Source organism: Geotrypetes seraphini, chromosome 7, assembly GCF_902459505.1.
Source record: "Geotrypetes seraphini chromosome 7, aGeoSer1.1, whole genome shotgun sequence".
In the NCBI taxonomy this organism is placed as follows: domain Eukaryota; kingdom Metazoa; phylum Chordata; class Amphibia; order Gymnophiona; family Dermophiidae; genus Geotrypetes; species Geotrypetes seraphini.
In genome coordinates this window covers 144,959,209-144,984,975 of record NC_047090.1, presented here as the reverse complement: position 1 = coordinate 144,984,975, position 25,767 = coordinate 144,959,209, and the positions used below count along the sequence as shown (strand labels likewise).

General features: G+C 44.4%; 1 protein-coding gene across 2 annotated transcripts in view; it reads left to right on the top strand.

The window, feature by feature from the left end:
- Positions 1-24,952, top strand: part of RTN1 (reticulon 1) — a 235,362-nt gene extending 210,410 nt beyond the window's left edge. For both annotated transcript variants that reach the window (XM_033952062.1, XM_033952061.1), the window contains exons 7-9: positions 10,913-10,959; positions 11,095-11,153; positions 23,940-24,952. In XM_033952062.1, the coding sequence (XP_033807953.1) occupies positions 10,913-10,959; positions 11,095-11,153; positions 23,940-23,982 (149 nt within the window). In that variant the 3' untranslated portion in view covers positions 23,983-24,952. The remainder of the gene's footprint in view (positions 1-10,912; positions 10,960-11,094; positions 11,154-23,939) is intronic.
- Positions 24,953-25,767: the final 815 nt, after the last annotated feature.

Genomic DNA, 25,767 nt, shown 5'->3' with positions numbered 1-25,767 from the left:
TCTATCTTTATACCACATTTATGACCAAAATTTCGTCTTAAGTCCCAAACGCCCAGAACAAGATCATTTGGACATGGAAGTGGGCATAATTGTGATGGACTGGCCACCCAGACATGGCAACAGAGTAGTGGGGCACTTTACAGGGCACAGCTGTGAACTTTACAAAAAGTGTGCCACATAAACATCTCACCAGAACTCCCTTATAGGATATGGTGAGCCCCCCAAAACCCACTATACCCACCTGTCTACAACCCCAATAGCCCTTGTGGCACCTATATGACAGTACAGTAGGGATGGGGGGGTTTGGTGGGCTCACATTTTTCACCATGAATGTAGTGGTTAGAGTAGCTTATGAGCCTGGGTCATCCTCTCTATGGTTCACTAGCCCACCCCCTCTATGGTTCACTAGCCCACCCCCAGGCTATTTAAGAGAGCTGTGTGCAACTCTACTAGACTTTCCTATACTAGGTGTTGATGTTCTAGAGATAGGTATGTATGTTTTTATTCTGATTTTTGCGGAGGGGGGTGAGGGGGTCAGTGAACACTGGGGGAGTGTGTGGGGGTCTTTACTTTGTCTCTGCAGTAGTTATCTGGTCACTTTGGATACCTTTTGGGTACTTATACCTGGTTTTGCCTAATTATCCAAGATGGCGGCAGGCTAGGTTGTCCGTTGTGGTGCCTCCTGCCATCCTTTTATCATTTTTGTTTTGTTTTGCTTTCTTTTATTGGGGGGGGGGGATGTCCCATTTTTGCTCTATTTTTTGCTCTATTTTTATTATTTGATTTTGTTTTATTCTTCTAGTTTTGATTTTGATTTTGATCGATCCTTATTTTATCTTTTTAATGGCAGAATAGTTCGATCTTACTTACTTACTTACTTACCGGCCTGCTTTGATGCTTTCGGGCTTTGATGGTTGTGGACCTGTGCGGTGTGCCAGGAGCGGCTCTTGATTTTGGCCACTTTTCCCCTGCTGCTGTCTCGTTTTTGTGGGATTGCACTCCTGTCTACCAGGGCCTGGTTGAAGTGCTGCAGCCCACTGGTGACATCGATGGATCGCTTTTGGTTGGCAGGGCCTGCCTGGATGTTGAATGGCCGGATGTTTTGGGGTGGGTGCACCCTTCGTTGCCTCCTTCGACTCCCCAGCTGTTGGTGCCTGGTGGGGTGCTGTGGAGCGACCCGATGATGATGTCTAGCATATCTTGGAGGAGCTGGAAGATGTTTGGGTGAAGATTAGCTCTGGGAGTCTGTGTCCCGCTCTCTGCTGCCTTCAGTTGGCCCTGACCGGAGTCCTTCTTGCCAGTGTCTGGTATGGTGTGCTACTCCCCTGTATTTGGAAATCCTGATGCTGCTGGCAGGACTCTTTGAATCCTGCCTTTTCTCCACCTCAACTGTCTTGCTTCGGACTGCTTTGTTTGATTTGATTCTTACTGAAATTGTTTTTTTCTTTTACCTTTTACTTTTCATTTTGTAACAATTGGGTCACTTTCTCAGATGCTTTATTTTGTTATTCTATTCTTATGACATTTTTTTTCTTTATATACTGGGTTCCTTATAATTATATCCTATACTTTTTCTGGGGATTCTTTTTCTTTCTCTTTTTTTTTTTCCTAATCTATTTTCCAAGGCACTTACCCCCTCTTCTACGAAACTGCGATAGCAGTTTTTAGCTTAGAGAGTTCCTATGAGTGTTGGGAACAGCACGGGCCATTCAGCGCAGCTCTCTGCGCTACAAACTGCTAGCGCAGTTTAATAGAAGAGGGGGTTAGTTTAGATTTTGAGCCCAACTGGGACAGAGAGGGAAGTTTTAATGTGTCTATTATTTTAAATTTGTTAACCTTATCAATTGTAAACCGCTTAGGTCAGTGACATGCTGGAGCGATATATCAAATCTTAATAAACATGAACATTTTTATATTGTCTAAGTCACAACGTATAAGTTCTATTCAGGAAGTCTCGTAAAACCTTCGATTATCCCTGCAGGTTGACTAAGTCCTTCCCTTCCTCTCTCCCATCCCTTGTGCAGCAGAACCCTTGAGCCTCTGCCCCCTGCCTCCGCTGCGCAGCTGAACCCCCGCTGATCCTCCATCCTTTCCTCCCTTCTGAACACCGCCGACCGCGAGCCATAAATATCTTCCTCCAGAGCAGTGTCGGGCCAGCAGCACTCTAAAAAAGCTGCTTCGCAGCCTTCTCGCTGGCACCTTCCATGTGCCGCGTTACTGATGACATCATCAGTGATGCGGCAGAGGGAATTCCCCAGGGAGAAGGCCGCGAAACAACCTGTTTAGAGTGCTGCTGGCCTGGCGCTGCTCTGGAGGAAGATATTTATGGCTCGCTGTCGGCGGGGTTCGGATGGGAGGGAATGATGGAGGGTCAGCAGGGGTTCGGCAGTTGGGCTGCGCGGCAGGGGGGGCAGGGGAAGTGCTGATGCCAGTGAATTCAGGGATTAGGGCTTATTTTTGGGGTAGGGCTTATATTAAGACTTACCCCGAAAATCATGCTAGGACTTATTTTTGGGTTAGTTCTTATTTTCAGGGAAACACCATACTAGGTCAGAAGTTCTCCATTTCAAATTCAAGGTATTAACTAATATAGAATATGCATGATTAATTTCCACTTATATTTCAGAACAAAACATCTTGTCACAAAATCTTGAGGCCCAGTTCTTAATGGGATACCAAGAGTAGATCCCAAGAAAATACAATCAAGTAGTAAATCTCCTGAAATATCAGCACAAAAATAGGCCTGATATTCAGCCAGCATCAATCAGTTCTGCCTGTATTATATCCGTAAACTCAATGCTAGGCCATGTTCGGGTTCTGGATTGAATTTCCAGGTACCGTATTTTTTTGCTCCATAAGATGCACTTTTTTTCTACCCAAAAGTGGGTGGAAATGTTGGTGCATCTTATGCAGCGAAGATACTTTTTTTTTTTAAACAGCCCACCCCCACCCCGTCATACCTTTTTAAATGACCATGCCCAATATGGCTCTCCCTAGCGTCGGTGAGCGCCCAGCTGTCTCAAGGTCCTCTCTCTCTTCCCCATGATGTCCAGATCCAGCGGCCCGCCAGGGCCCTCGTGAAGGGTGGGGCCTTACCTCCAAGCCACTTGCTGCACTCAGTGAGAGATTGTCTTCCGCGCTGTGACCACCGCTGAGATAATTACGGCAGCCTGCTGAGCAAACCTAGCAGGCTGCCGTTGGCCTCCGAAGCAGGCTGCCATTGGCCTCCAAAGCACGTTGCCTCTGCCGCGGTCTTGCCCCTGACGTCAGAGGAGGGGAAGGACCGTGGCAGAGGAAATGTGCTATGGAGGCCAACGGAAGCCTGCTAAGTTTGCTGTGCAGGCTGCCTTAATTAGCTTAGCGACGGTCGACTCGTGTTGCCTTTGCGATCGACCGGTAGATTGCGATCGATGGGCACCCCTGATTTAGATCAATTCCTCAGTCTTTAATGTTAACTTCAGGTCTATCTTTACAAGTTGAGAAATCCTCTTCAGTTTTAATATTTATTTTAAATATTAACCTTACTTTTGAGCCACAAATTAACAAAGAAATTAAAACTGTTCTTTTCAGGCTATGACTCCTGCTGGCGAACCTTTGGGGGTTCAGGGGGGGTGTCCGGCAGGAGAGATTTGGCATTTCTCCTGCCGGTGAACTTATGGAGGTTCGGGGAGAGGGGTGTCTGGCAGGAGAGATTAGACATTGTTCCTACTGGCACACTTTCAGGGGTTCGGGGGTGTCAGCAGGAGAGATTCTTCTTTCAACTTCCATAGAAATCTCTTCTTCAACAAGAGCTTTCATTCTTCCTTTTATCTGCATGTGATCCAGTTAGTACCTCCCAAGCAGAGAAGCAGGAGTTTTTATGCCAGATATTTCCTGATACTGAAAGAACTGGAGGTCTCCAACCCATTTGAAATCTCCGAACTCTCAACAAATACTTGGTGAAGGAGAAGTTTTGCATGGTCTCTCTGGGAACTTTGTTACCCCTTCTGGAACAGCATGATTGACTTTGCTCTCTAGACCTCAAAGAAGCTTACACCCATACTACCAGCCCATCGCAAGTATTTTCATTTCTGAGTGGGAATTATCAATGTCAGGTACTTCCTTTTGGCCTAACCTCTGCCCCAAGAGTCTTTACCAAATGTCTCGTAGTGGTAGCTGTGACCTTACAAACTCATAGATTTCATGTGCTCCCATTCTTGGATGACTGGTTCATCAAAGTCTCTTCACCCAGTCTAGCTCATCAAGTCACTTCCTCCACAATTCGTCTTCTAGTGGCTGGAGACTTGATCATCGAGGCCAAAAGAATTGTCAGAAGGATTCTCTTTCCCACATCATTGGGCTAGAGACTCTGTTCTGTGAATTTAAATAACAGACGAGGAAAAGCCATGTAAAAACAAATGGTTTATTGACAGAGCTTCCACAGTCTGGGAAAAGCAAGCCCTCAAAATTTCAGTGCTCTTCAAAGAGAGAAAATAAGGCAAACAGATTTATACCCTAAGTGACATAATTTCTAATAATTATCATGCTTTAGAATACAATGGCACAGTTGATCACATGACTTCCTTTCCAAAAATGCTTTACGTCATATTAACATTAAAGTCCATTTTGTTAAGTTTTTTAAACCCAGCAGGTGGCAGTGTTTCACTTTTCTTCTTAAATCAGTTTGATCTTTGACCTTTCCAAGTATCAATCATGTCAATTACAAAGCCCTACTTCCTCAAAGTAGTATTGTATTTTCTAATCTATAAGAAACAGATTCTCTGTAAAACACCCAAATTCCCTGTTCCTCTGAGAACCTTATCCCATAGATGTATGTGAACAATGGTACATAAATTTATGTCTCTTAAGAGTCACAAAATCAACCAAATCAACCTTCTGAACTTCCTAGCATTAGCTGAAATGTAGAATCAGCAATTTAGACAGGGAATGCCAATCTGTGAACTAGCTAAATCTATGTATTACAAGGCCTCATGGCTGAGTTTCCAATGCAATGTGCAGATAACTGTATTTTTTTAATGTATACACTTAAGTTTGATTCATTCACAATCTCAGTTTTCATATCATTGGTAACAACAGTCACACCTGTAAATTCCAGAAATTGTCAACATATTTTAGTGTTTTACTTAGTGCTCCATGCTCATAAATACTTATAACTTTATAATTAAAAACAGCTACTTGGTCCTCAATTCATACTTTTACTTCTCATTCTAGAAGAGACACTCAATTTGGTTAGGCTGTTCTTAAAAATTTATTTTCATCTTAGAAGTTGTCTTCCCTCCAACCTCAGGACTTTCATCAGCCTCACGATAGTAATATGTAATCCTCTTTTTAGATCCATGAGGCTGGTAGCTTAGAAGTCCCACCTGTGAGACTATAATGCCCGCTTGTCCTTGGAGAAAGCATAGTTACTCACCTGTAGTAGGTGTTCTCCAATGACAGAAGGCAGATACGCTCATAACCCTCCATAACCCTCCCACCTCCCCAAGATGACCTAGTTTTTGAACAAAACTGAGGGTCCTGTGCACCGACAGGCTGGAATGCACAGACGCATGGATAGTATGGATGGTGCTAAAGTTTTCTTAAAGTGACTGTACACTTTGGTACATGTCCATGCCGGGCTCCATGGATGATGTCACCCACATGTCAGAGTATCTATCTGATGTCCTTGGAGAACATCCGCTACAGGTGAGTAACAATGCTTTCCCCTCCCATGTTAATGCTCCTTGCAGATAGGCATTCAGTTTACAGAATAGGGATGTAAGTCATGTGCAACAGCTTGTTTCTGTTTACTGAGGCATTTGACAACAAATAATTATATTAAAATTAATTTTTAGTGAATCTACGAGACACATTTAGGGCTCCTTTTATGAAGCCACATTAGCGGCTTTATCGCACGCACATTTTTAGCGCAAGCTAACCCCTGCGCTAGCTGAAAAACTACTGCCTGCTCAAGAGGAGGTGGTAGCGGCTAGCGCGGCTGGCAAATTAGCATGCGCTATTACGCATGTTAAATCGCTAATGCGGCTTTGTAAAAGGAGCTCTTAATGAAATGATAACCTGAAAGACTGGTATGTATGTGTATATCTTCCGTGGATGAGTCAGGCTTTCCTATTACTTTGTAAACTGCTCTATTCTGAATAAACTAAGCAGTATATCAAATTTAATCAACATAAATATAATTTCCAGTGCAATAGGCCAGACATTCTAGACCAGGGGTGTCCAACCTTATGGCTTCCGTGGGCCGCATTGGCAAAAAAAAAAATGTTTCTGGGGCCGCACAATTGCGCAGACACTGCAGCAAGACAGAGGAGAGAGCCAGCAAGACCGTAAACACCCAAGGGCAGCAGAGGAAAACACTGCATCACCCTCGACCGGGACCGAACAAAATACTTCACAGGGCCTCATGCAGCCCTTGGACCGCAGGTTGGACACCCCTGTTCTAGACAGTAGGGTTATTTCCTTATAGCCACGTGCTGCTGTAGAAGGAATTTACTCTGGATTTTTCTCACTGCCTCTGTTGTACTTCACTGGGCTCTCTAGTTCCACCTTCAGTTCTTTCCTTCTGCATGCGTGCCTGCAAGAGTGTTTGTTCTGCTCTCCCCATTTTATTATTTTTAACTCAATGTAATTTTGTCCCTTTTTTGGGTAATTTAGTGCTTAGAGCGATTCTGAAGCTCTGCCTGCTTGAGAATTCACAGACTTCGGTCTGTAGCTGACAGGCCGATCCCTCTGGGTACCTGTTAGCCAGCCTGCATAGTTTTCTCTGGAGCGCAGGGCCGTCCCTGAGGTGATCTCACCTAATTTTAATCAAGGGTTGAGAGCAGGCTGTTAGGCATACTTAGGAGACTCAGCAGTATCTCACAGGGTGCCAACTGTGTCGTCGTGCCTCCGCCCGTCCTAGTGCGCATCCATTTGGGAAGTGTGATAAATATTGCAATTTTGGTGTGAATTTTTTTATGGCAGCCATCTTGGATTTTTAGCGATCTTTTTTTCTAAAGTTCTCTGCTTCTTAAAAACTGCAAATTTTACCTGGAAACCTACCGGGATGGAGTCCTTAGGCTCTCCTCATGTGGATGCTTGCCAGGATTGTGCAAATTTAGTGCTTTTAGAGCATCCTTGCACCATGTGCCTTGTGGCGCAGCTAGGGGGGGGAGGCTACAGCGTCCAGCTTAGTTTCTCTCCTGCTGAAGCAGGTGACTAAATAATCAGCTAGCCCAGCGGGATGGCCCTCATTGTTTTCTGGGTTTGGCACGGCTGGTACTTCTATCAGCCAGGCTGTGGACCCTCCATAGCCTAAAAAATGCAAATGCAAGTCATCTAAAGGTGACAATACCCCCCAGAAGCTGGACACTTTTTTTAATTTATTAATTTTTTTGGTTAGAGTTTCAGAACAAGTTTTCTCCCCCTGAGCAGTCAATCTGTCTCCATGGCATCTCTTAGTGGCATGGTACCTTTGGGCACATCATCACCTCAGCCTGCTGTGGCTTTTGTGCTAACAAATCCTAATCTGGGGTACCCAGATGCTGATGTTTTCCTTACTGATTCCTTGTTTGCAGGTACAGCGCTTCCCAGAGTGGGAAGATCAGAGGCTGTGTGCTGGATCTCCAGATCCCTCTGGTGTCTTGGATCCTGTGGATAATCCTACTGTCCTGCACTTATTTAAGTTTGCAGCTCTTCTGGACCTTATTTCTGAGTCTTTGCAGGAATTTAATTTAGTCTCTCAGCTGGCTTTGTTCACTTCTTCCTCCTAGCTATTGTGGGACAAGATCCTGGCTAGGCCTAGTTGCCCCTCGGAATCCCAGTCCCAGAGTTTGAATAAAGGTGGTGGAACACAGCATTCAGTGCCTCCCAAGAATTGCACACTGAGATTTCCCTGGTTGAATAAGGCAAAACACTTTAATGGTAAACAAACTTCAAACACAATTGCAGAAATGGCACGAACAAAAAGAAAAAGGCTTCTATGAATTCAGTTCATTCTTAGTAGGAAACAAGCAAGTTCCACCTTAGCACAAGCCGTGCTTTAGACTCAGTCCAGTCCACAAACAAAAGTCCAAAACTTTTCCTTCTGGCCTCACTCTTGGGCCTATCAAAACAGTGCATTAGCCAAACACTTCTCCTTTGAAAAACACTCTCCCTGGCTCTGGCTCTGGCCCTGTTGGGTAGAGCCAAATCCCTAACAGGCTGGGAGGAGATAGGCCTGTACACCACAGGTGTTGCTGACCTCCCAAAAGACAGGCTCAGGTTTTACTTCTTCACTCCCAAGCACAACTCAGAGCAGTGCACAAACTGCTCAAAAAATAAAACTCAAAACTCAACTTTCAGCTTCTGGTTTCTACAGTTCCTGGGGTAGCTAGAACCCTGCAATGCCCCAGCATAATACTCTGACAGGTTTTAAAACAAAAGGCCAAAAATGCAAAACTCCAGTGAGGAAAAACTGCTTGGCTTAACAGCCTACTCTCAGTCCATCAACTGTTTTTCTCAGTCAGGCAAAACATAGTCCTCTTGGCACTCCATATCATAGTCCTCAGGCTGGGCTTCTGAGACTGGTTTGGTATGGCTGGCTTCCAGTTCCTCCATCTCCCAGTCCTCAGAGAAACTGCCTTGTGCTGGCCCTGGTTCAGCTAGAAGGACTGGCTTCCTTCCCAGCTTACGTTCAGCTGCTTGTTCCAGCTGTTTCTCCCCTTTCTCTGAGGAGGAAAGCTCAGTAAATGGGAGCCTTGGTAACCAGCCACGCCCCCTCCTAGCAGGGATAGACAAACTCTTAAAGGGCCCTGCCTTCTCAATGTCAGCCTGAACTCTGGACACTCTTAAAGGGACTGACTCCTTTCTAAAGTTGTGCTCAGGATTTTTACACTGTTCAGGATGTTTCCTGTACCTGGTAAGAGGGTTTTTAATGGGGCTTACAGGGACTTTCTCCCTGTTTCTAGTAGGGCTAGCCAAATCCCTGTCACACTATGTGGGGTGTGCTCGCAATCAACTACCTTTCCCTGGCACCCTGATATGAGAGTTCTGGTCTCGGAGCAGTTTCACTCTCTGGAGGGTTATCAGAAAATTGCTAGAGCTATGTCCTGCTTCTATCCTGTGGCACAGCAGTGTCAGCTAGTGGCGTACCTACCATGTTTCCCCGAAAATAAGACCTATCCCAAAAATAAGCCCTAGCATGATTTTTGGGGTAGGACTTAATATAAGCCCAACCCCCCAAAATAAGCCCTAGTTACATCGACCCCTGAAGCCCCTCATGAATGTCCCCGACACTCCCCTACTCCATCCCTGGATTCACCGGCAGCAATGCTGAACCCCGCTGACCCGCCCACTCCCCTATGCAGCATCTTTCCTTCTCTCCCTCCTATCCAAACCCCGCCAACCCTCCCACTGTTAAACTGACATGTACCTCCCTCCAAACAGCAGGTTGGCAGCACTCTAAACAGGCTGCTTCATGGTTTATTAGGATTTTATATACCGCCTATCAAGGTTATCTAAGCGGTTTTACAATCAGGTACTCAAGCATTTTCCCTATCTGTCCCGGTGGGCTCACAATCTAGCTAACATACCTAACAGGTTGGCAGCACTCTAAACAGGCTGCTTCATGGTCTTCTCTCACTAGGTCCTTCCTGCTGCTGTATCACTGATGATGTCATCAGCGACATGGTACAAGGAAGACCCCGGTGGGAGAAGACCCTGAAGCAACCTGCTTAGAGTGCTGCCAATGCTGCTGTTTGGAGGGAGGTATGTTGGTCTGGCGGTGGGAGGGTTGGCGGGCTTCTGCTGTGTGGTGGGAATGTGAGGGAGGGAGGGATAGAAAGATGCTGCTCAAGGGTTCTGCTGCATGGGGCATGGGAGGGAGGGATGGAAAGATGCTGTGCAAGGGTTCTGTTGCATGGGGGATGGGAGGGAGGGCTAGAAAAATGCTGCTCAAGGATTGTGCTGCATGGGGAGATAGGAGGGAGGGATAGAAAGATACTGCAGAGGGAAGGCTCAAGGGGATGGGTGAGCGTGGAGGAAATATGCTGCATATATGGGGGAGAGAAAGGAAAGAGGAAGAATTGGGGTGGAGGAGAGGTAGGGAGAGATAATCATTGTACATGAAAAAATAAGACATCCCCCGAAAATAAGCCCTATGCATTTTTTTGGATCAAAACTAAATATAAGACTGACTTATTTTTGGGAAAACACGATATTGCACTGGAAAAAGAGATTATGTTCTTACCCTGGTAATCTCTATTCCAGTAGATAGGTGAGACATTCTAGACTCTCGTCCTGTCCTTCCTGCGCCTGCTTACAGTTTTCAGTCTGTTTATGCTTCTTCAGGCTGTTTCTTGGATGCCTGTCAGCCTTTGAGGGCTGGGAAGAATTTGTATATATATTTCAATTTATTGGGGAGTTTTTTCTGAGCTCCTTTGAAGCTTGTGTTGGCGGTTAATGATACTGTTTAGTTACTGTTTGAGCAGAACAATTTGTTTAAACCTGTTGCTAAAGGTGCCTCTGCTTCACAAGTATTGGGTGGCTCTACGTGCTTGGGTACTAACTGAAGGTGGAGTTAGAGAGTCCAGTGAAGTACAACAGAGGCAGAGTGAAAAAATCTGGAGTGGATTCCTTCTGCAGCAGCACACAGCTATGGGGAAATAACCCTACTGTCTAGAATGTCTCACCTATATACTGGAAAAGAACTTACCAGGGTAAGTACATCATCTGTTTTACTGTAATTCCAATTTGTGCTTGTTATGAGTATCTTCAATTAAGTGCCAGCTACCTACTTATTTTATGGATGTACCTGACCCTATTCTGTAAGTAGTGCAATTATGCACTTCACTTTAGACACCATTTATGAAATTTGGGGAAATTGACCTTGTACCTGCATAGCATTTTACTATTCGAAAAAGTAATTATATGATTTTTTTTTCCCCCCCTTCAGTTGTCGTCTCCATGTTTTCTCTGCCTGCTGTTTATGACAAATATCAGGTGGGTCATATGAAATCCATTACCAGGAATTAAAATGTACTATCAAATATGATCTTCTTTCCTTTAAATTGACAGAACCTTATTATAAGTAATTAAATTCTTACTATATTGCCTTTCTTTATGTCTTTCTTTCAGACACAGATTGACCAATATTTGGGACTTGTGAGGACCCATATGAATACTGTTATGGCAAAGTGAGTACAGCAGTAAAATATATTTTCAGTATACAATGGGGGAGCACAGTTCCCTCTAAGCAGGGTGCCAATTCTTCAACTATTACTACCTGTAAGGGGTGGTACTTCAATATTGTGTCTTCTATCACTAGGGACCGAGAGGTTGTTTGGATTTCAACAGAGCTTGCCTGTCTCTCACTATTGAAAATGTGATAGTAAAACAGTGCCCTCCACTGACAGGACTATAGGAGAAGGACTGCTGCTCATTTTAGAGGGAACAGTGAATGGAAGAATGGAATGAATGGAAGAAATGGTGGTATTCTAGTCATATACATATGGACATAAATAGCCTTATAAAATATCAACTAGCAGAAAAGTATGTACTGTGATTTTGTGGCATAAGATTTGCTGGTATGCATGTGCTTGGACAGAATTTGAGTGGAGCTTGGGCGGAACACACAGGTACATGCATAAATTATAGAAGTCTTTCATTTACACGTGTAACTGCTAACATTTAGGTATCGGCATCTGCACCAGCTATAGGGTTGATATAAGTGTTGACATTTTCATATATGTACATTTTCAGCCATTTGAGTTAGTATTCTGTAAAGCAGACTCTAAACAAATAGAATGTTCTTTAACCTGTATCTTAATGTGCACCTTTGCCAAGTGGCTGCAACAGATATACAGAGCAATATATGGTGATTTTTCAAACCAAGGATGAGCTCTGATGCCTTAATTGACCTACTCTTGTTGGATAAAAATATTGAGAATGATAGCCAAAGGGTTTATGCTCCTAACTGTGAGAGTTTGTCAGCTACATTGAACTATTTTAAAATTTAGTAAGATTGAAATAAGGTCACGTGATGCTGTGGGGATTAATGGATGTTGAAGCCACTAGCTCCTAGGTCCTGATGCCCCATTACCTAGTCTATAAATGGCCTTGATAAATGCATCTTTCAATTTTGGAAGGTGTGTAGCAGTAATAGCAATGCCTTTGGAGCAGCCCCTGCTTTTGTATCTGGTATGCAAACTTCCGAAGAGGGACAGTGAGATGAGAAGTCACGATTAGCAAGTCTGAAATGTTGTATGCAGCCTTTTCAGTAGTAGGCTCTGCTTTGGCCACAGAGATCACACACGAAGTCATGTAGAAGTTTATTTATTAATTCATTTATTCAATTTCATATACCGTTCTCCCAGAGGAGCTCAAAATGGTTTACATGAATTTATTCAAGTTGCTTGATAAAAAAAATATTCCAGATAATATTTGACAAGCTGGAGTCCCTGGAAAATTGTACAGAGTTTTTACATTGAGGTCAGCGCATTCCAAGTACACTTGCCTTAGCTGGATTGTTGTTCAAAGTGTCCAGCCTGTGGAGAAAGCAGATGTGCAAAGTCCTTATTTTGAATGTAATAAAGCTATTACTTACAACCATTGTATGTGACTGTGTGTTCCTGAAAGCATCAGCCCTGGCCATTGAGTCATGTTACCACAGACCAGAATTACAAAAAAAAAAGAAAAAAGAAGAAGAAATAGGTGAAAGGGAAGAGTCTTGTATGGGAAGGAAGACAATGAGACTGAGTTCACTGCAAAAATATCATAAAGAGGAAATGAATAGGAGATTAACAGATTACAGGAGTCCCACAATCTCGTGCAGGTGTGGATACTGAGAACCTCACCTACTGTTCTGTTATTGCATCATATCACTGACACCGTTCAAGTTACTTTTTTCCTTTCTCAAAAAAAGTGAATGCCCTTTGCTGCACTCTTTTTTGTCTTGTCAAAAAAATCTCCTTCTTTCTTGGAGCCTGTTGATTATAGATCCATAAATTATAGACAATAGATCCAGGTGACTACTCTTGTTGCTGCTCAGCTTCTATTTTTTTTTACCAGTATCTCATTTCCTGCCATAACTCTACCCTTGGATATCTGCCAAATGGCCATAAAGTAAGAGACTCACAGGCCACCAGAGGCATCTACATAGGCACCCATGCTGAGGTAGGGCTATGGTAGTGTCAGTAGCAACAGAGGAGGGGAGGAAGCAAACCTTGGCCTGCAATGCTGTCACTTCCCAAATTGTGTACACTAGGTGAACATTTGGTCTGCTAGAGGTAGGACCAACCCTAACTAAATGCTTAAAATGAGGACCCTAAAACATGGATGGCAACAGGAGTGGATTAAGGGTGGGGGAAAAATGTTAGGAAGTTGTAGGAGTGTAGCCAGAAGTCCATTTTAGGGGACCTGGGGTGTACTGAGGAGGCCACATATTTCCTCTCAACTCTACCCCATATCCCCACTTCATTTACAATGTAGCTTTGTTGGCAGGGATCCACTACCCAAGTATCCACCCATGCTGCCTCAGCAAATAGGGAAAGGAATGAACAATTTTACTGATAGATCTGGCACATTTTACGGTGGGGAAAGAAAGTTTAAATACATGGATAGTTCTGCAACTTGAAGACCAATGAATCAAAGATGCCAGGTAAGATTTTTAAAACTATTCAGGCACATTTAAACTTAACTCTCAATTAAAAAGCAAGCCAGTGTAATTCCTTAACATAGGTGACACATGGTCATACTTTGTTTTACAAATATCAATCTTGCATCAGTATTTTGAATTAACTGGAGTCTTTTTTTAATTTCCTTTGCTCAAACCCACATAAATGGAGTTACAATAGTCCAGTTGTGCTAAAATGATGGATTGGACCAAAATTGCAAAATGATGTTGATAAAACAGGTGACGGACACTTTTCAGTGTACGCAAACTGAAGAAACATTTCTTAATCAGATGGTTTACCTAACAGTGGAAAGAGAGGGAGGAGTCTAAAAAGATTCCCAACGCTCTAGATCAGGGGTGTCAAAGTCCCTCCTCAAGGGCCGCAATCCAGTCGGGTTTTCAGGATTTTCCCAATGAATATGCATGAGATCTATTAGCATACAATGAAAGCAGTGCATGCAAATAGATCTCATGCATATTCATTGAGGAAATCCTGAAAACCCGACTGGATTGCGGCCCTCAAGGAGGGACTTTGACATCCCTACTCTAGATGAAGGAAGGCTTGCGATTTCTGGACCAAACCAAAGCGATTTTGTTTTTGTTGTATTTAATTTCATTTGAACCAGAGATGACCACAACTGTAATTTGGATAAGCAAGAATTTATGTTGGCTGTAAAATTAATCCAATTATGGTCAACTTCAAGCAAAATAAAAATAACATCCACATAAGTAAATAGCGATTCGATAGGGCTTAGTTTATAAAATTTTAATGTACAAAAATGGCTGTCAATCATGTATAATTGTGGCTAATGGCATCTACCAGAAAACAGCCTACATTGCAGACACCAAAGTTCTTTAGTGAATCGTACAGATGCCCCCAACCATGCCCACTTAGTCATAAGGCACAGTTAAGCATCTCTATAGACGCAATTTCAGAGTCTATGTAGACGCCTCTCGGTGCCTACTTTTTTTTAAATGAGTTTTTAATCAGTTTTAAATGACATGGTCAATTACTGTGCCAATTAAAACAATTAAGTTAGGCAGCCGCAGGGCATCTACCCCACCTAACTTACAGCACCATTTGTGGTGGATTCCGCAATTATCTCCCGGAGGAGATAATTGCGGAATCCACCGTTTCAGGGTTTAAAGGTAAGTTAGATATACATTAGAGAATGACACGGGGAAAAAATTTGGCCCCGTCACCGCCCCGTCCCCGGCCGACTATCCTCTGCACCGCCCCGTCACCGTCACCGCCATCCCTTTCACCACCCCGTCACCGCCACTTCCATCCCATTCACCGCCCCGTCACCGTCACCGCAGCATGCATAAAAGCCTCAAACAGGTATGATTTTATATACTTTATTAACGTATAAAGGAAACATTCTTTACAACTTTACAAGTTAGTTAACTATACAAAAACAAAACACAACCTGTACTTTTAATTGTCCTTATTTTTTAACCCGTGGATGAACAACAAATCATCCACAATCTCTGGATTCAGTCTAGTTCTCCTTTCTTCCACAGTCCTTCCTGCAATAGAGAATGCCCTCTCTGAAGATGTGCTGGTAGCTGGAATGCACACCCCTGACCCCCATCCCCATCATAATAGTAAATAGTACTAATTGTAATGCAATTTCTTCCATTCATTTTTCATGTACACTACTGTATATAATATTAATTCATTATGGTAACCACAAAATTAAAAGAAACACAAAGCACACTGTATGCAGAGAAAATATTAATTAATATTTGTTTCATTTTTCAAAGAGGTCAAGACAGATGACTAAAATATGCAATGTCACTTCAGAAACAACTATAGAAAAATAGACAAATATAATGCAAAATATAGATAACTGATATAAATTCTCAAAACTGACACATTTTGATCACTAAATTGAAAATAGTCATTTTTCATACAATTTTTCTATCACTAATCTTCCCCCACCCCATATATATTCCGCAGGTTTTCAAAGAGGTCAAGGCAGATGATTTTATGAAATGTCACCTCAGGAACAACTATACAAAAATAGACAAATATACCCCCTCCCCTTTTACTAAATCGCAATAGCGGTTTTTAGCGCAGGAAGATGCGCTGAATGCCCTGCACTGCTTTCGATGCTCATAGGCTCCCTGTGCTAAAAACCGCTATTGCGATTTAGTAAAAGGGGGCCATTGTGCAGAATATAGACAGCAGATATAAATTCTCAAAACAGACACATTTTGATCACTAAACTGAAAATAAAATAATTTCTCCCACAAGTGGACATGCTTAGTTACGTCAGCTCTATGGCTGCTTTAACTGTAAGGTGCCTGAATCTAAGGCTATATGCTACCATTCTGTAATGGAACCTGGGAGCCCATTCACTGCTATAGAATAGGCGTTCCCTGTACAGTCTCAGGGTGCCTACGAGGAAGAACCCACTTGGAGAATTGCCCCTTATTTTTTTTAAGGATTATAAAAACAGAAGCAATAATGTGAAAAACAAAACTCAGCCTTAAAACAGGCTGAATTAATTTGTGAACTATTATTTAAAGGATACTCAGAAAAAATATTGTTTTCCCTTAACTTAAATGAAATAAACATATTCCTATCCATCATTTGACTATAGCTAAGGGCAAAAGAACCTCATAGAGCTGCAGTGAAATAGAAAAGTGATTTTGTTTTACTGTAATCTCTGCATTAAGTAGATTTGCACACCCCAAGCTCCTTAAATCCTGATGCACTTCTAGCTTTTCCTGTATCAGACTTTGCAAGATTAATAAATGGAGCATTCTTCTGCCTGCCAGTTAAAGGATGAAAAAAAAAAAAGCCTATAAAGTTCAAATCACAGCTTGACTAAACTTGAACTTTTTTGATTTCATTCTTCCTGGCTGACCACAATAAGCACCAAGGTTGCTTGGATCGGAGCTTTAAAAAGAGCAAGCAGAATCAGGTCCGATGTCCGTGCGTTTTTTTTTTCTCAAATGGTATACCACTACACTTGCTGCTTTTACTTGCTTCGGGCCTTCCTCGTTGCCGGATCCTGCCTACTTTCTGTTTCCGCGAAGGCAGGACCTGGCAGCGAGGAAGGCCCGAAGCAAGTAAAAGCAGCAAGTTGTAAGCTTCCCTCCGGGGCTCTATTGTGTGCGTGCTGGTTTCCCTTCTCTTCCCTCCGAAACCAGAAGTAGCGTCCCGGGCGGGGGGGGGGGGGGGGAGAGAGAAGGGAAGCCGGCACGCACACGATAGAGCCCCGGAGGGAAGTTTACAACTTGCTGCTTTTACTTGCTTCGGGCCTTCCTCGCTGCCGGGTCCTGCCTTCGCGGAAACAGAAAGTAGGCAGGATCCGACAACAAGAAAGGCCCGAAGCAAGTAAAAGCATGCTGGCAAAAAAAAAAAAAAAGGCAGGCGTCAAAAAAAATTTTCGGCGGCGAGTCAGCCGGGAAGGAGCAGGATTAGCTGGGCGGTCATCTAAATCAGCCGGGGAGAACACTTACTTGTACCTGACGAAGTTTTCAGGCTTTCAGCTCCTCCCAGTGAAATGAGTGAAAAGTGAATCCAATCGAGCAAAAAGAACTGACCAATGAAGAGCCTGTATATTAGGGGGCGGAGTCAATGTGGCAACGTGCAAGTCGGGTAGAGAGTTGGAGGAGACAGACCACATGGCGGAGATAAACATGGCCGCCGGAAAAAATCTGACACCCGGTCCCGAACCAAAGACACACGGTGAAGACAAGGTAAATAGCGGTACATAGAAGGGGGTACATTTGCCTGCGGGAACAAATCTTTTTACCGTTTTTGCGGGCGGTGAAAACTTTTGTCCCCGTGTCTGTGGCGATTTGGCTATGGAGTCTCCATAACCCGCAGCCAAGCCGCAGCCACGCTGCGGCTCCCTGCGGGGATCGCTCCCCGTGTCATTCTCTAATGTACATCTCCTTATAAGTGGCCTAAGGTAACATAGAACATAGGTAAGGTTAAACTAGATGCGCATCTCTTATGAGAAGCTTAGAGTATGGGGACTAATACTATGCCAGGGTTCACCTGGCGGGGCCTCCGCGTGTGCGGATCGCCGGACTTGATGGACCCAGGGTCTGTTCCGGAGATGGCACTTCTTATGTTCTTATGTTCTTATAGAATATGGCCCTAAGTGCTAATTGCCCTTTAATGGAAAGAACCCTTAATTTAGTTTACAAAGTTATAAACTACATTTGTTGAGCTTGCCCATATTTACAAAGCCAATTAGCATAATTTACAAGAAAAAAAATTAATTGGTCAGAAAAGAACTCTGTAAAATAAAGGACAGATATCAATCATTCCAGAGAAACATACAAACACTCAAGTAACATTGTAGCATACTTAAGTGTAAACAGTGGTGTACTTGGTTTGGCAGCCATCAAGGTGGAGCACCCCCTCCTCTGGCTTGAACACCCCCTCCTCCGAGCAGTGGGGGGAGGCTGCGTGGAGCAATTACGGAGCCGCAATCCACATGCATATGGCCACTGGCTTTGCAGATCCCCTGCCCCAGAAAATGAAACTGACATCACAGGGGGTGGGGGCTGGCAGAGCCAACAGCCACATGCATGTGAACCATGGCCCTGCAACCACTTCATGTACCCACACACCTGCACCCTTTGCACACCATCCCCACCACCCCATCCTTGGTACGCTAGAGCAGGGCCGCCATCAGGGCAGTACTACCAGTCCTGCATTCAGGGGCCCGGAGCTGACAGGGGGCTTGGGCCAGTAGCGTACCTAAGGGGGGAGGTGCTCCCCGGGTGCACGCCCCAAGGGGGTGCACAGGAGAGAGAGCTGAACGGGGACGATGGGGGACCCGCGGGGTTAAATATAACTAGAGCCGCGAGGCTCGTCTTCTACTCCGACTGCCCTGCAGCTCACACAGCCGATCGGAAGTCTTCCCCGACATCAGCGCTGAAGTCGGGGAAGACTTCTGGTCGGCTATGTGTGCGCGGCGGGACAGGCAGGAAATAGAAGACAAGCCTACGCGGCTCGAGCTACATTTTGCTGAGAAAGTTGCTAAGATGGGCTGGGAGGCAAAAGGGGGAGGGAGTGCATTTTGGACACAAGGCATGAACTTGGGAGAGAGGAAGGGAGGGAAAGAGATGCTAAGGTGGGGGAGGGAATGGGTTTTTGGACACAGAAGGCATGGACTTGGGAGAGAGGAAGGGAGGGAAAGAGATGCTGAGGTGGGAGATGAAATGGGTTTTTGGACACAGAAGGCATGGACTTGGGAGAGAAAGAGAGGGAAAGAGATGCTGAGGTGGGGGAGGGAATGGGTTTTTGGACACAGAAGGCATGGACTTGGGAGAGAGGAAGGGAGGGAAATAGATGCTGAGGTGGGGGAGGGAATGGGTTTTTGGACACAGAACGCATGAACTTGGGAGAGAGGAAGGGAGGGAAAGAGATGGTTGTGTACATGGGGAATAGAAGAAAGGAGAATTTTTGGTCATAGGGAGGGAGTGAGGTACAGACAGTGGCATACCAAGGTGGGGGTGGAGGCGGTCTGCCCCGGGTTTACGCCCCAAGGGGGTGCACAGCTGGGTACCCTCCAGTGTTCTCCCTAGGCTGGCAAATTGCATCTCTTTAGCCACTTGAGTGCCACCGCCGCCATTGGGAACAGGCCGGTGCCAAGTTCTCCCTACTTTTCCCTGTGGGGCCGACCAACTCTCGCCACCCGTGTCAATTCTGACGTCGGAGAGGACGTTCTGGGCCAGCCAATCGCTGCCTGGCTGGCCCAGAACGTCCTCTCCGACGTTAGAATTGACGTCGAGTGGCGAGAGTTGGTCGACCCCGCAGGGAAGAGAAGCAGGGCAAACTCGGCGCCAGCCTGTTCCCGATAGCGGCAGTGGCAGCCTATTCCCCAGTGGCGGTGGCAGCATTTTCCCAATGGTGGTGGCATAGGGGAGGGCAAGGAGAAAGAAAGAAAGGGGGGGGACAGGGAGCCAGAAAAAAAAAAGAAAAGAAAGGGGGCTGGGTGAAACAAAGAAAAATGGGGCATGGAGAGAGAGAGAAAGACAGACATACAGAATGAAAGGGGGTATGGAGAGAGAGAAAAAGAAAGAAGGGGGGGCAGGGTGAAACAAAGAAAAAGTTTGGGGAGGGAATGAGGTCTGGAGGAGAGGAAGCATACAGGAGGCTGAAAGAAGAGAAGAAATATTGGATGCACAGTCAGAAGAATAAAATGCAACCAGAGACTGATGAAATTACCAAAGGTAGGAAAATGATTTTATTTTCAATTTAGTGATCAAAATGTGTCCGTTTTGAGAATTTATATATGCTGTCTATATTTTGCACTATGGCCCCCTTTTACTAAACCGCAATAGCGTTTTTTAGCGCAGGGAGCCTATGAGCTTCAAGAGCAGCGTGGGGCATTCAGCACAGGTCCCTGCGCTAAAAACCGCTATCGCGGTTTAGTAAAAAGGGAGGGGGAATATTTGTCTATTTTTATATAGTTGTTACTGAGGTGACATTGCATAAAGTCATCTGCCTTGACCTCTATGAAAACCCGCGGAATATAAATGATAATTAACATTTTCTCTGCGTACAGCGTGCTTTGTGTTTTTAAAATTTTATTGTTGGTAGATCATTTTGACTTGGACACAAAGGTAAGGGGGAGGGAGGGGAGCTGCTGAAAGAGTCTACCTTGACGTGGTTGCAGGCTTACAAATCTTTTGGTCAAAAAGTGAGGCGACAGAGAAAAGTATGTGTGTATTCGGCCCATGGAAGAAGGGGGGGTCAGGGGGGGGAAGGGGTGCATGGGGGGCCCATTAGGATTGCTCAGTAAGGGGCCCAGAAATTTCTGATGGCGGCCCTGCGCTAGAGCAAACGACTCCTCTCACCATTTCTCCTGTCCCAGTAAATTCCCAAAAGTAAGGATTTTAAAAATGTGTTTTTATGTTAGCCTTAAATTTATTAAAGGATGACTCAGATTGAAGGGCCAAAGGAAGGGCATTGCATAAAAAAGGAGCTAAGAAATAAAAAGTGCTCTTTCTGGTAGATTTCCAATATGCCCTTGATAGTCTAGGGCAGTGTTCTTCAATGCAAGGCCTGGGGGCCAATAGTGGCCCCCCAGAGACCTGTATGGTGGCCCGTCTTTCTGGGTTTTTTTTCTACTACTCTGCCTCTCTACCAAGACTCAGGACAGAAAGAGAAAAACAGATGGAGGGCAGGACTGCATGCTTGAAAGATGTGGCATTTCTGAATACTCAAAAGACAATGCATTTGGAAATGCTTACAATCATTGGGGGTACACCCTAAAGAAGTTTAAAGGTGGGCTGTGGGGATGGATGTCATTGACACACACACTGGTCAGTAGCAATGGTGTAGTGAGGGTAGGAGGTGTCTGAGGCGGTGGCGCCCCCCTGCTCCTTTCCTTCACCTTGTACCTCTGCATGAGCAGCATCTTCAACCTGCTGCCCACACCAGTCTCGACTCTCCCTCTGATGCTACTTCCTGGTCCTGCAATCAGGAAGCAGCTTCAGAGGGAGAGCCGAAGCCGGCATGGGCAGCAGGTTGGAGATACTGTCGTGTTGGTGAGGAGTTAAAGAGGTACAAGGGGGAGAGAGGTGCCAGCACCTCCCCCCCCCACCAAGACAGCACCTGGGGTGGTCCATCCCCCATCCCCCCTTACTATGACACTGGTCAGTATTGACGTGGTTCCATAGGTAAGATATTTGTCTGCTCTCCTTTAGCTCATTATTTATTTATTAAAGTATTTATATGCCACCAATAGCCTAAGTGGTTTACATTCAGGTACTCAAGTATTTTTCCCTATCCACACTCTATCTTATGTACCTGGGGCAATGGGGGATTAAGTGACTTGCCCAGAGTCACAAGGAGCAGTGTAGGATTTGAACCCTCATGATGCTGAGGCTGTGGCTCTAACCACTGCATCACACACTCCCTATTAGAATCCAAATCGGCCGAACTTAAAAATTAATGAAGACCACTGGTCTAGGGATTGCCATAGAAGCTAGAATATACCAGTAGTGAGTGCTTTGTGAGTCCACAAAGAAACTTAAATTGTATTTGGAATTCAAAAGGTAATCAGTGTAACTTCATGAGCAGTGGTGTAATATGGTCACTGCATTTGGTTTGACATAGCACCTCAGCTGCCACGTTTTGAAGTATCTGAAGACACTTCAATTCAGACTTAGATTCCTGCATATATAATGTGACCATACATCCCATTTTGAACGGGTCCGTCCCGTTTTTAGCTCGCCTGTCCCGTTGTCCCCACATACAGCTTTGGGACGCTGAAATGTCCCATTTTCAGAAAGAGCGTCCTGAAGCTATGCCCAAGCCACCGCAGCACTAACAGATCATCTTCGTGCAGTGACTGCACAAGCCTTCCCCCCCCCCCCCCCCCCCATGTCAATTCTGACGGAGAGGAAGTTCCAGGCCAGCCATGACTGGCCGGGCCAACCAGGCAGTGATTGGCTGTCCCGGAACTTCCTCTCCGATGTCAGAATTGATGGGGGGGGGGGGAAGGCTTGTGCAGTCATTGCATGAACATGATCTGTTGGTGCGGGCATAACCCTCCCCGGTGCACCATGTGATGCATGGGGAGAGCCTAAAGCCCAGATTGACTCAGATGCCTGAGCCAATCAGGGCCTTAGGCTCTTCACTCTGTATCTCATGTGATGCATGGGGAGAGGCCTAAGGTCCTGATTTGCTCAGACATCAGATCTTAGGCCCCTCCATGTGCATCACATGGGATATAGAGGGAGGAGCCTAAGGCCCTGATTGGCTCAGACGCCTTAGGCATCTAGGCCAATTAGGGCCTTAGGCTTTTACCCATGCATCACATGGTGCACTTGGGAGGGGAAGGCCCATTATTTTCGACTGGAGGGCCTCCAGCTTCCAATGTCTACAAAAGGTAAATGGGGGGCTTGAGGAGTGGGAGTTGGGTTCGTAGGAGCATCCGGTGACAGGAGGGAGTGGGCATCCCTCCTGCCTTTTTTTTGGAGGGGTAAGGGGGGAGGGTAGGGGATGGTTCAGGGGGGCCTCCGTTGGCAGGAGGGAGTGGGCATCCTTCCTGCCAATTTTCTCTCATGGGGGGTCAGCATGGTAGGAGGGAATGGGCATCCCTTCTGCCAATTTTCTTTCATGGGGGGAGGAACCCAGTGCTGCGTTCATCAGGGGTCATCAGGAAGAGCTGTTATAAGCGGTAGCGGACCTTTTTTTTTTATGGGACAGATATTTTGCACGTGTAACACATGCAAAATATCTGTGCCATTGAAAAAGAAAAAAAAAAACAAAACCAGGCAGACCTGTTGTTTTTTTCTGATTGCTAAAACCCCTGGAGGGTTTTTTTTGTATAGCCAAGCAATGTTAGTGCATCAATCGCTTGGCTAATTTGCATGGCCGGATTGGAATATGGGCAATGGAGGGGAAAACACCCAGTGAGTCATTTTGTGAATCAGGTCAGTAAAAGCAATCTTCGCTAAAGCTGTCAAAACAGGTTTAGCGACGATTGCTGACTTTAGTGCATCTAGCAGTTTGTTAAGTCCTGTCTGGTGGGTATCAAAATGTTGAAACTATCCATAGGTAAACTAGTTGAAAGCTTCTTAGATTGGCCAGCCCAGTCGGATCACAAAATTTGTTTTGTGAATCACGTCCCTGCCTACTTTGCATACCGTTCCCCTCATTTGCATGCGCGGATTGGAATCGGATTGGCAGAGAGGTAAGAGAATCAGGCCGGAGTAAAATCAGGTCGCAAAGGGGTCGCAAACCGATTGTTACACGATCGGTTTGCTTAGTGAATCTAGCCCTTAATAAATAGGTGTTGGGATTTTTACCTGGGTCCCTCTCTGTGAAGTCCACTGTAGTGAGCACTAGGCTGCCCTGCTGCACTGTTGGGATGTCTTTGTGGCCAGTTCACTAGAAATACTGCTAGACTTGGCTCCCTTTGGATTGTTTTTCTACTTTTTTCCTGGATGCTTTATTTTTTCCAAAGGTGTTAAGCCTGAAACCATCTAGCTCAAAACTATAATCAAACCAGAAATTTAGATGTTTTTGATTATGGCTGTGTGCTAGAGCTTGATTTCAGACATTTTCAGCAAAATGTCTCAATTCAAACTTACACCCCCCCCCCTTTTATTAAGCCCTGTTAGACTTTTTTTATTGCTGGCCGCTGCTGTAAAATCTCCCACGCTCATAGTCTTCCTATGAGCGTCAGAGTTAATACAACTGCGGCCGTCAATAAAAAAGCCTAACACAGTTTCATAAAAGGGGGCCTTAAAATATCATATCAAAAATTCCCCTCCACATGTTAATGTGATGCAGAACTCACAATTCTTGTTTTATCTCTAGGATTCAGGCGAAAATCCCTGGTGCAAAACGAAGGACAGAGTAAACAAGAAAAACAACTGGCAAATTCTGGGAACCCTGGAGTAGAATCAGCTCTGTACTTACATGTTGTAGCAACATCACAGCACCATTATTTTCAAATATTAGAAGCAGACAGTGAAACACTGAAGCAGCTATTTTTGTGCCGTTTTCATCCTCTTATAAATATTTGCAATCACTTGTGTCAAGCACTAAAGTATGGTGAACAGAAAAAAGTGTACTAGATGTGGTTTTTTGTGTTACTTATAAAGTGCATGATGTTGGGAGCCTAAGTAATATTTCTCCTTTTTTCAATGTTTTTCTTACTAATCTTGGTAATAGTCCTATAACTTTTTAATGTGTTTAGGGCTTTCATGCTTGGTGCACTGACGCAATAGTTACAAATTGCTTCTATGTCACTAGGTGATTGGGTTTATCTTTATTAACTATGTAGAACTGTAGATTAATAATGTTTTAGTGTTTTTCAACACAAGTAAAAACAGTGTCAAGTACTTCTAGTAAGCAGTTTTGTATAACTAATATTGCAGTACTCTTGTTGGAAGGGATTGATAAGGATGATATACACATACACGGTCACTGGAGGCTTCCAGCTTATTAAATTTATTACAATTTATATAATATGCTGTGTAGTTCCTAACAATTATGAACTCTAAATATTTGCACTTATGTACTTGATACTGAATGCAAAATTAATGTTACTAAATATAAAATGTTCTTTTTTTTTGTTTGCATCAACAAATGATAATGTAGCTGCTCCCACCAAAACAACCTACGCTGCTATAATTGCTTACTGCATCTAACAGTATGCATGGAGGACTTGTCAGGTGGCCTTTCAGAATCTGTATTCTTGTTTCTTTCCCTGTACAATTTCTGCAGCATAAATTGGCACAAACAGAAAGATTGTACTTATCTTTTAGCTGAGTGGCTGTATAGCTCAATGAGTATAAAACAATGGAAATAAATGAAACTTCTTAGTGCCACACTGTGTTGTTATTTTTGCATTAACATTTCAAGCATATGTAATGGTCAGTTGAGGGATAAAAAATTGTATACCTATTGAAATAAAACTAAATATTATAAACCAAGGGGCTGCTTTCAGACCCGATATAACTGGACTGTTTATTGAAGCCTGATTCTAAACTGAAGATGTACTTTCATGATTGCAGTAAATGTATGCGTAAAGGCAAAAATTTACTAACTTTGTGAAACAGGAATAATGGACCTCATAGTCAAAGCGATTTAAGCAAGTAGGAGAGGCTCCTGCTTGAAAACTGGTCCAACTTTATTTAGAATGTACCTGAATTCAAGTCAGCTTGAGAAAAGTCTGTTGGATCTCTAAGGGAGAGGAGGGGATAGTGGATGGCATAGTTGAGCAGACTGGACAGAAAAATTAAGGCAGATAAAGACCATATGGCTTATGTTTTTAGGTGGAAGAAACAGTGAAAGGAGGACAAGTATGAAAAATCCAAAGAGGAGAAAGAAGAAAAAAGGAGGTCCAAACAAAAAAAATATTAACGCCTCCACAGCTGAAGGAAAGAGAAAACCTAAACAAACCAGTTACTTGCACACGTGCTCAAAGCTGTAGATGGGCGGGTTACGAGTGTTTTAAATAAATGAATAAATAAAACGTGCGGCGCTGGAGTGGATATTTCCTTGAAAAGCAAGAATGGGGTTTTATATGGAACAGAGCCGTGAACGTCACTTTCATGTCAGACGCAGTGGTAGGCGCCTCTGCCCTCCTTCGGGAAGGAAGGTTCCATTCCCGAACAGCAGGGGCTTCCCAGAGCACAGA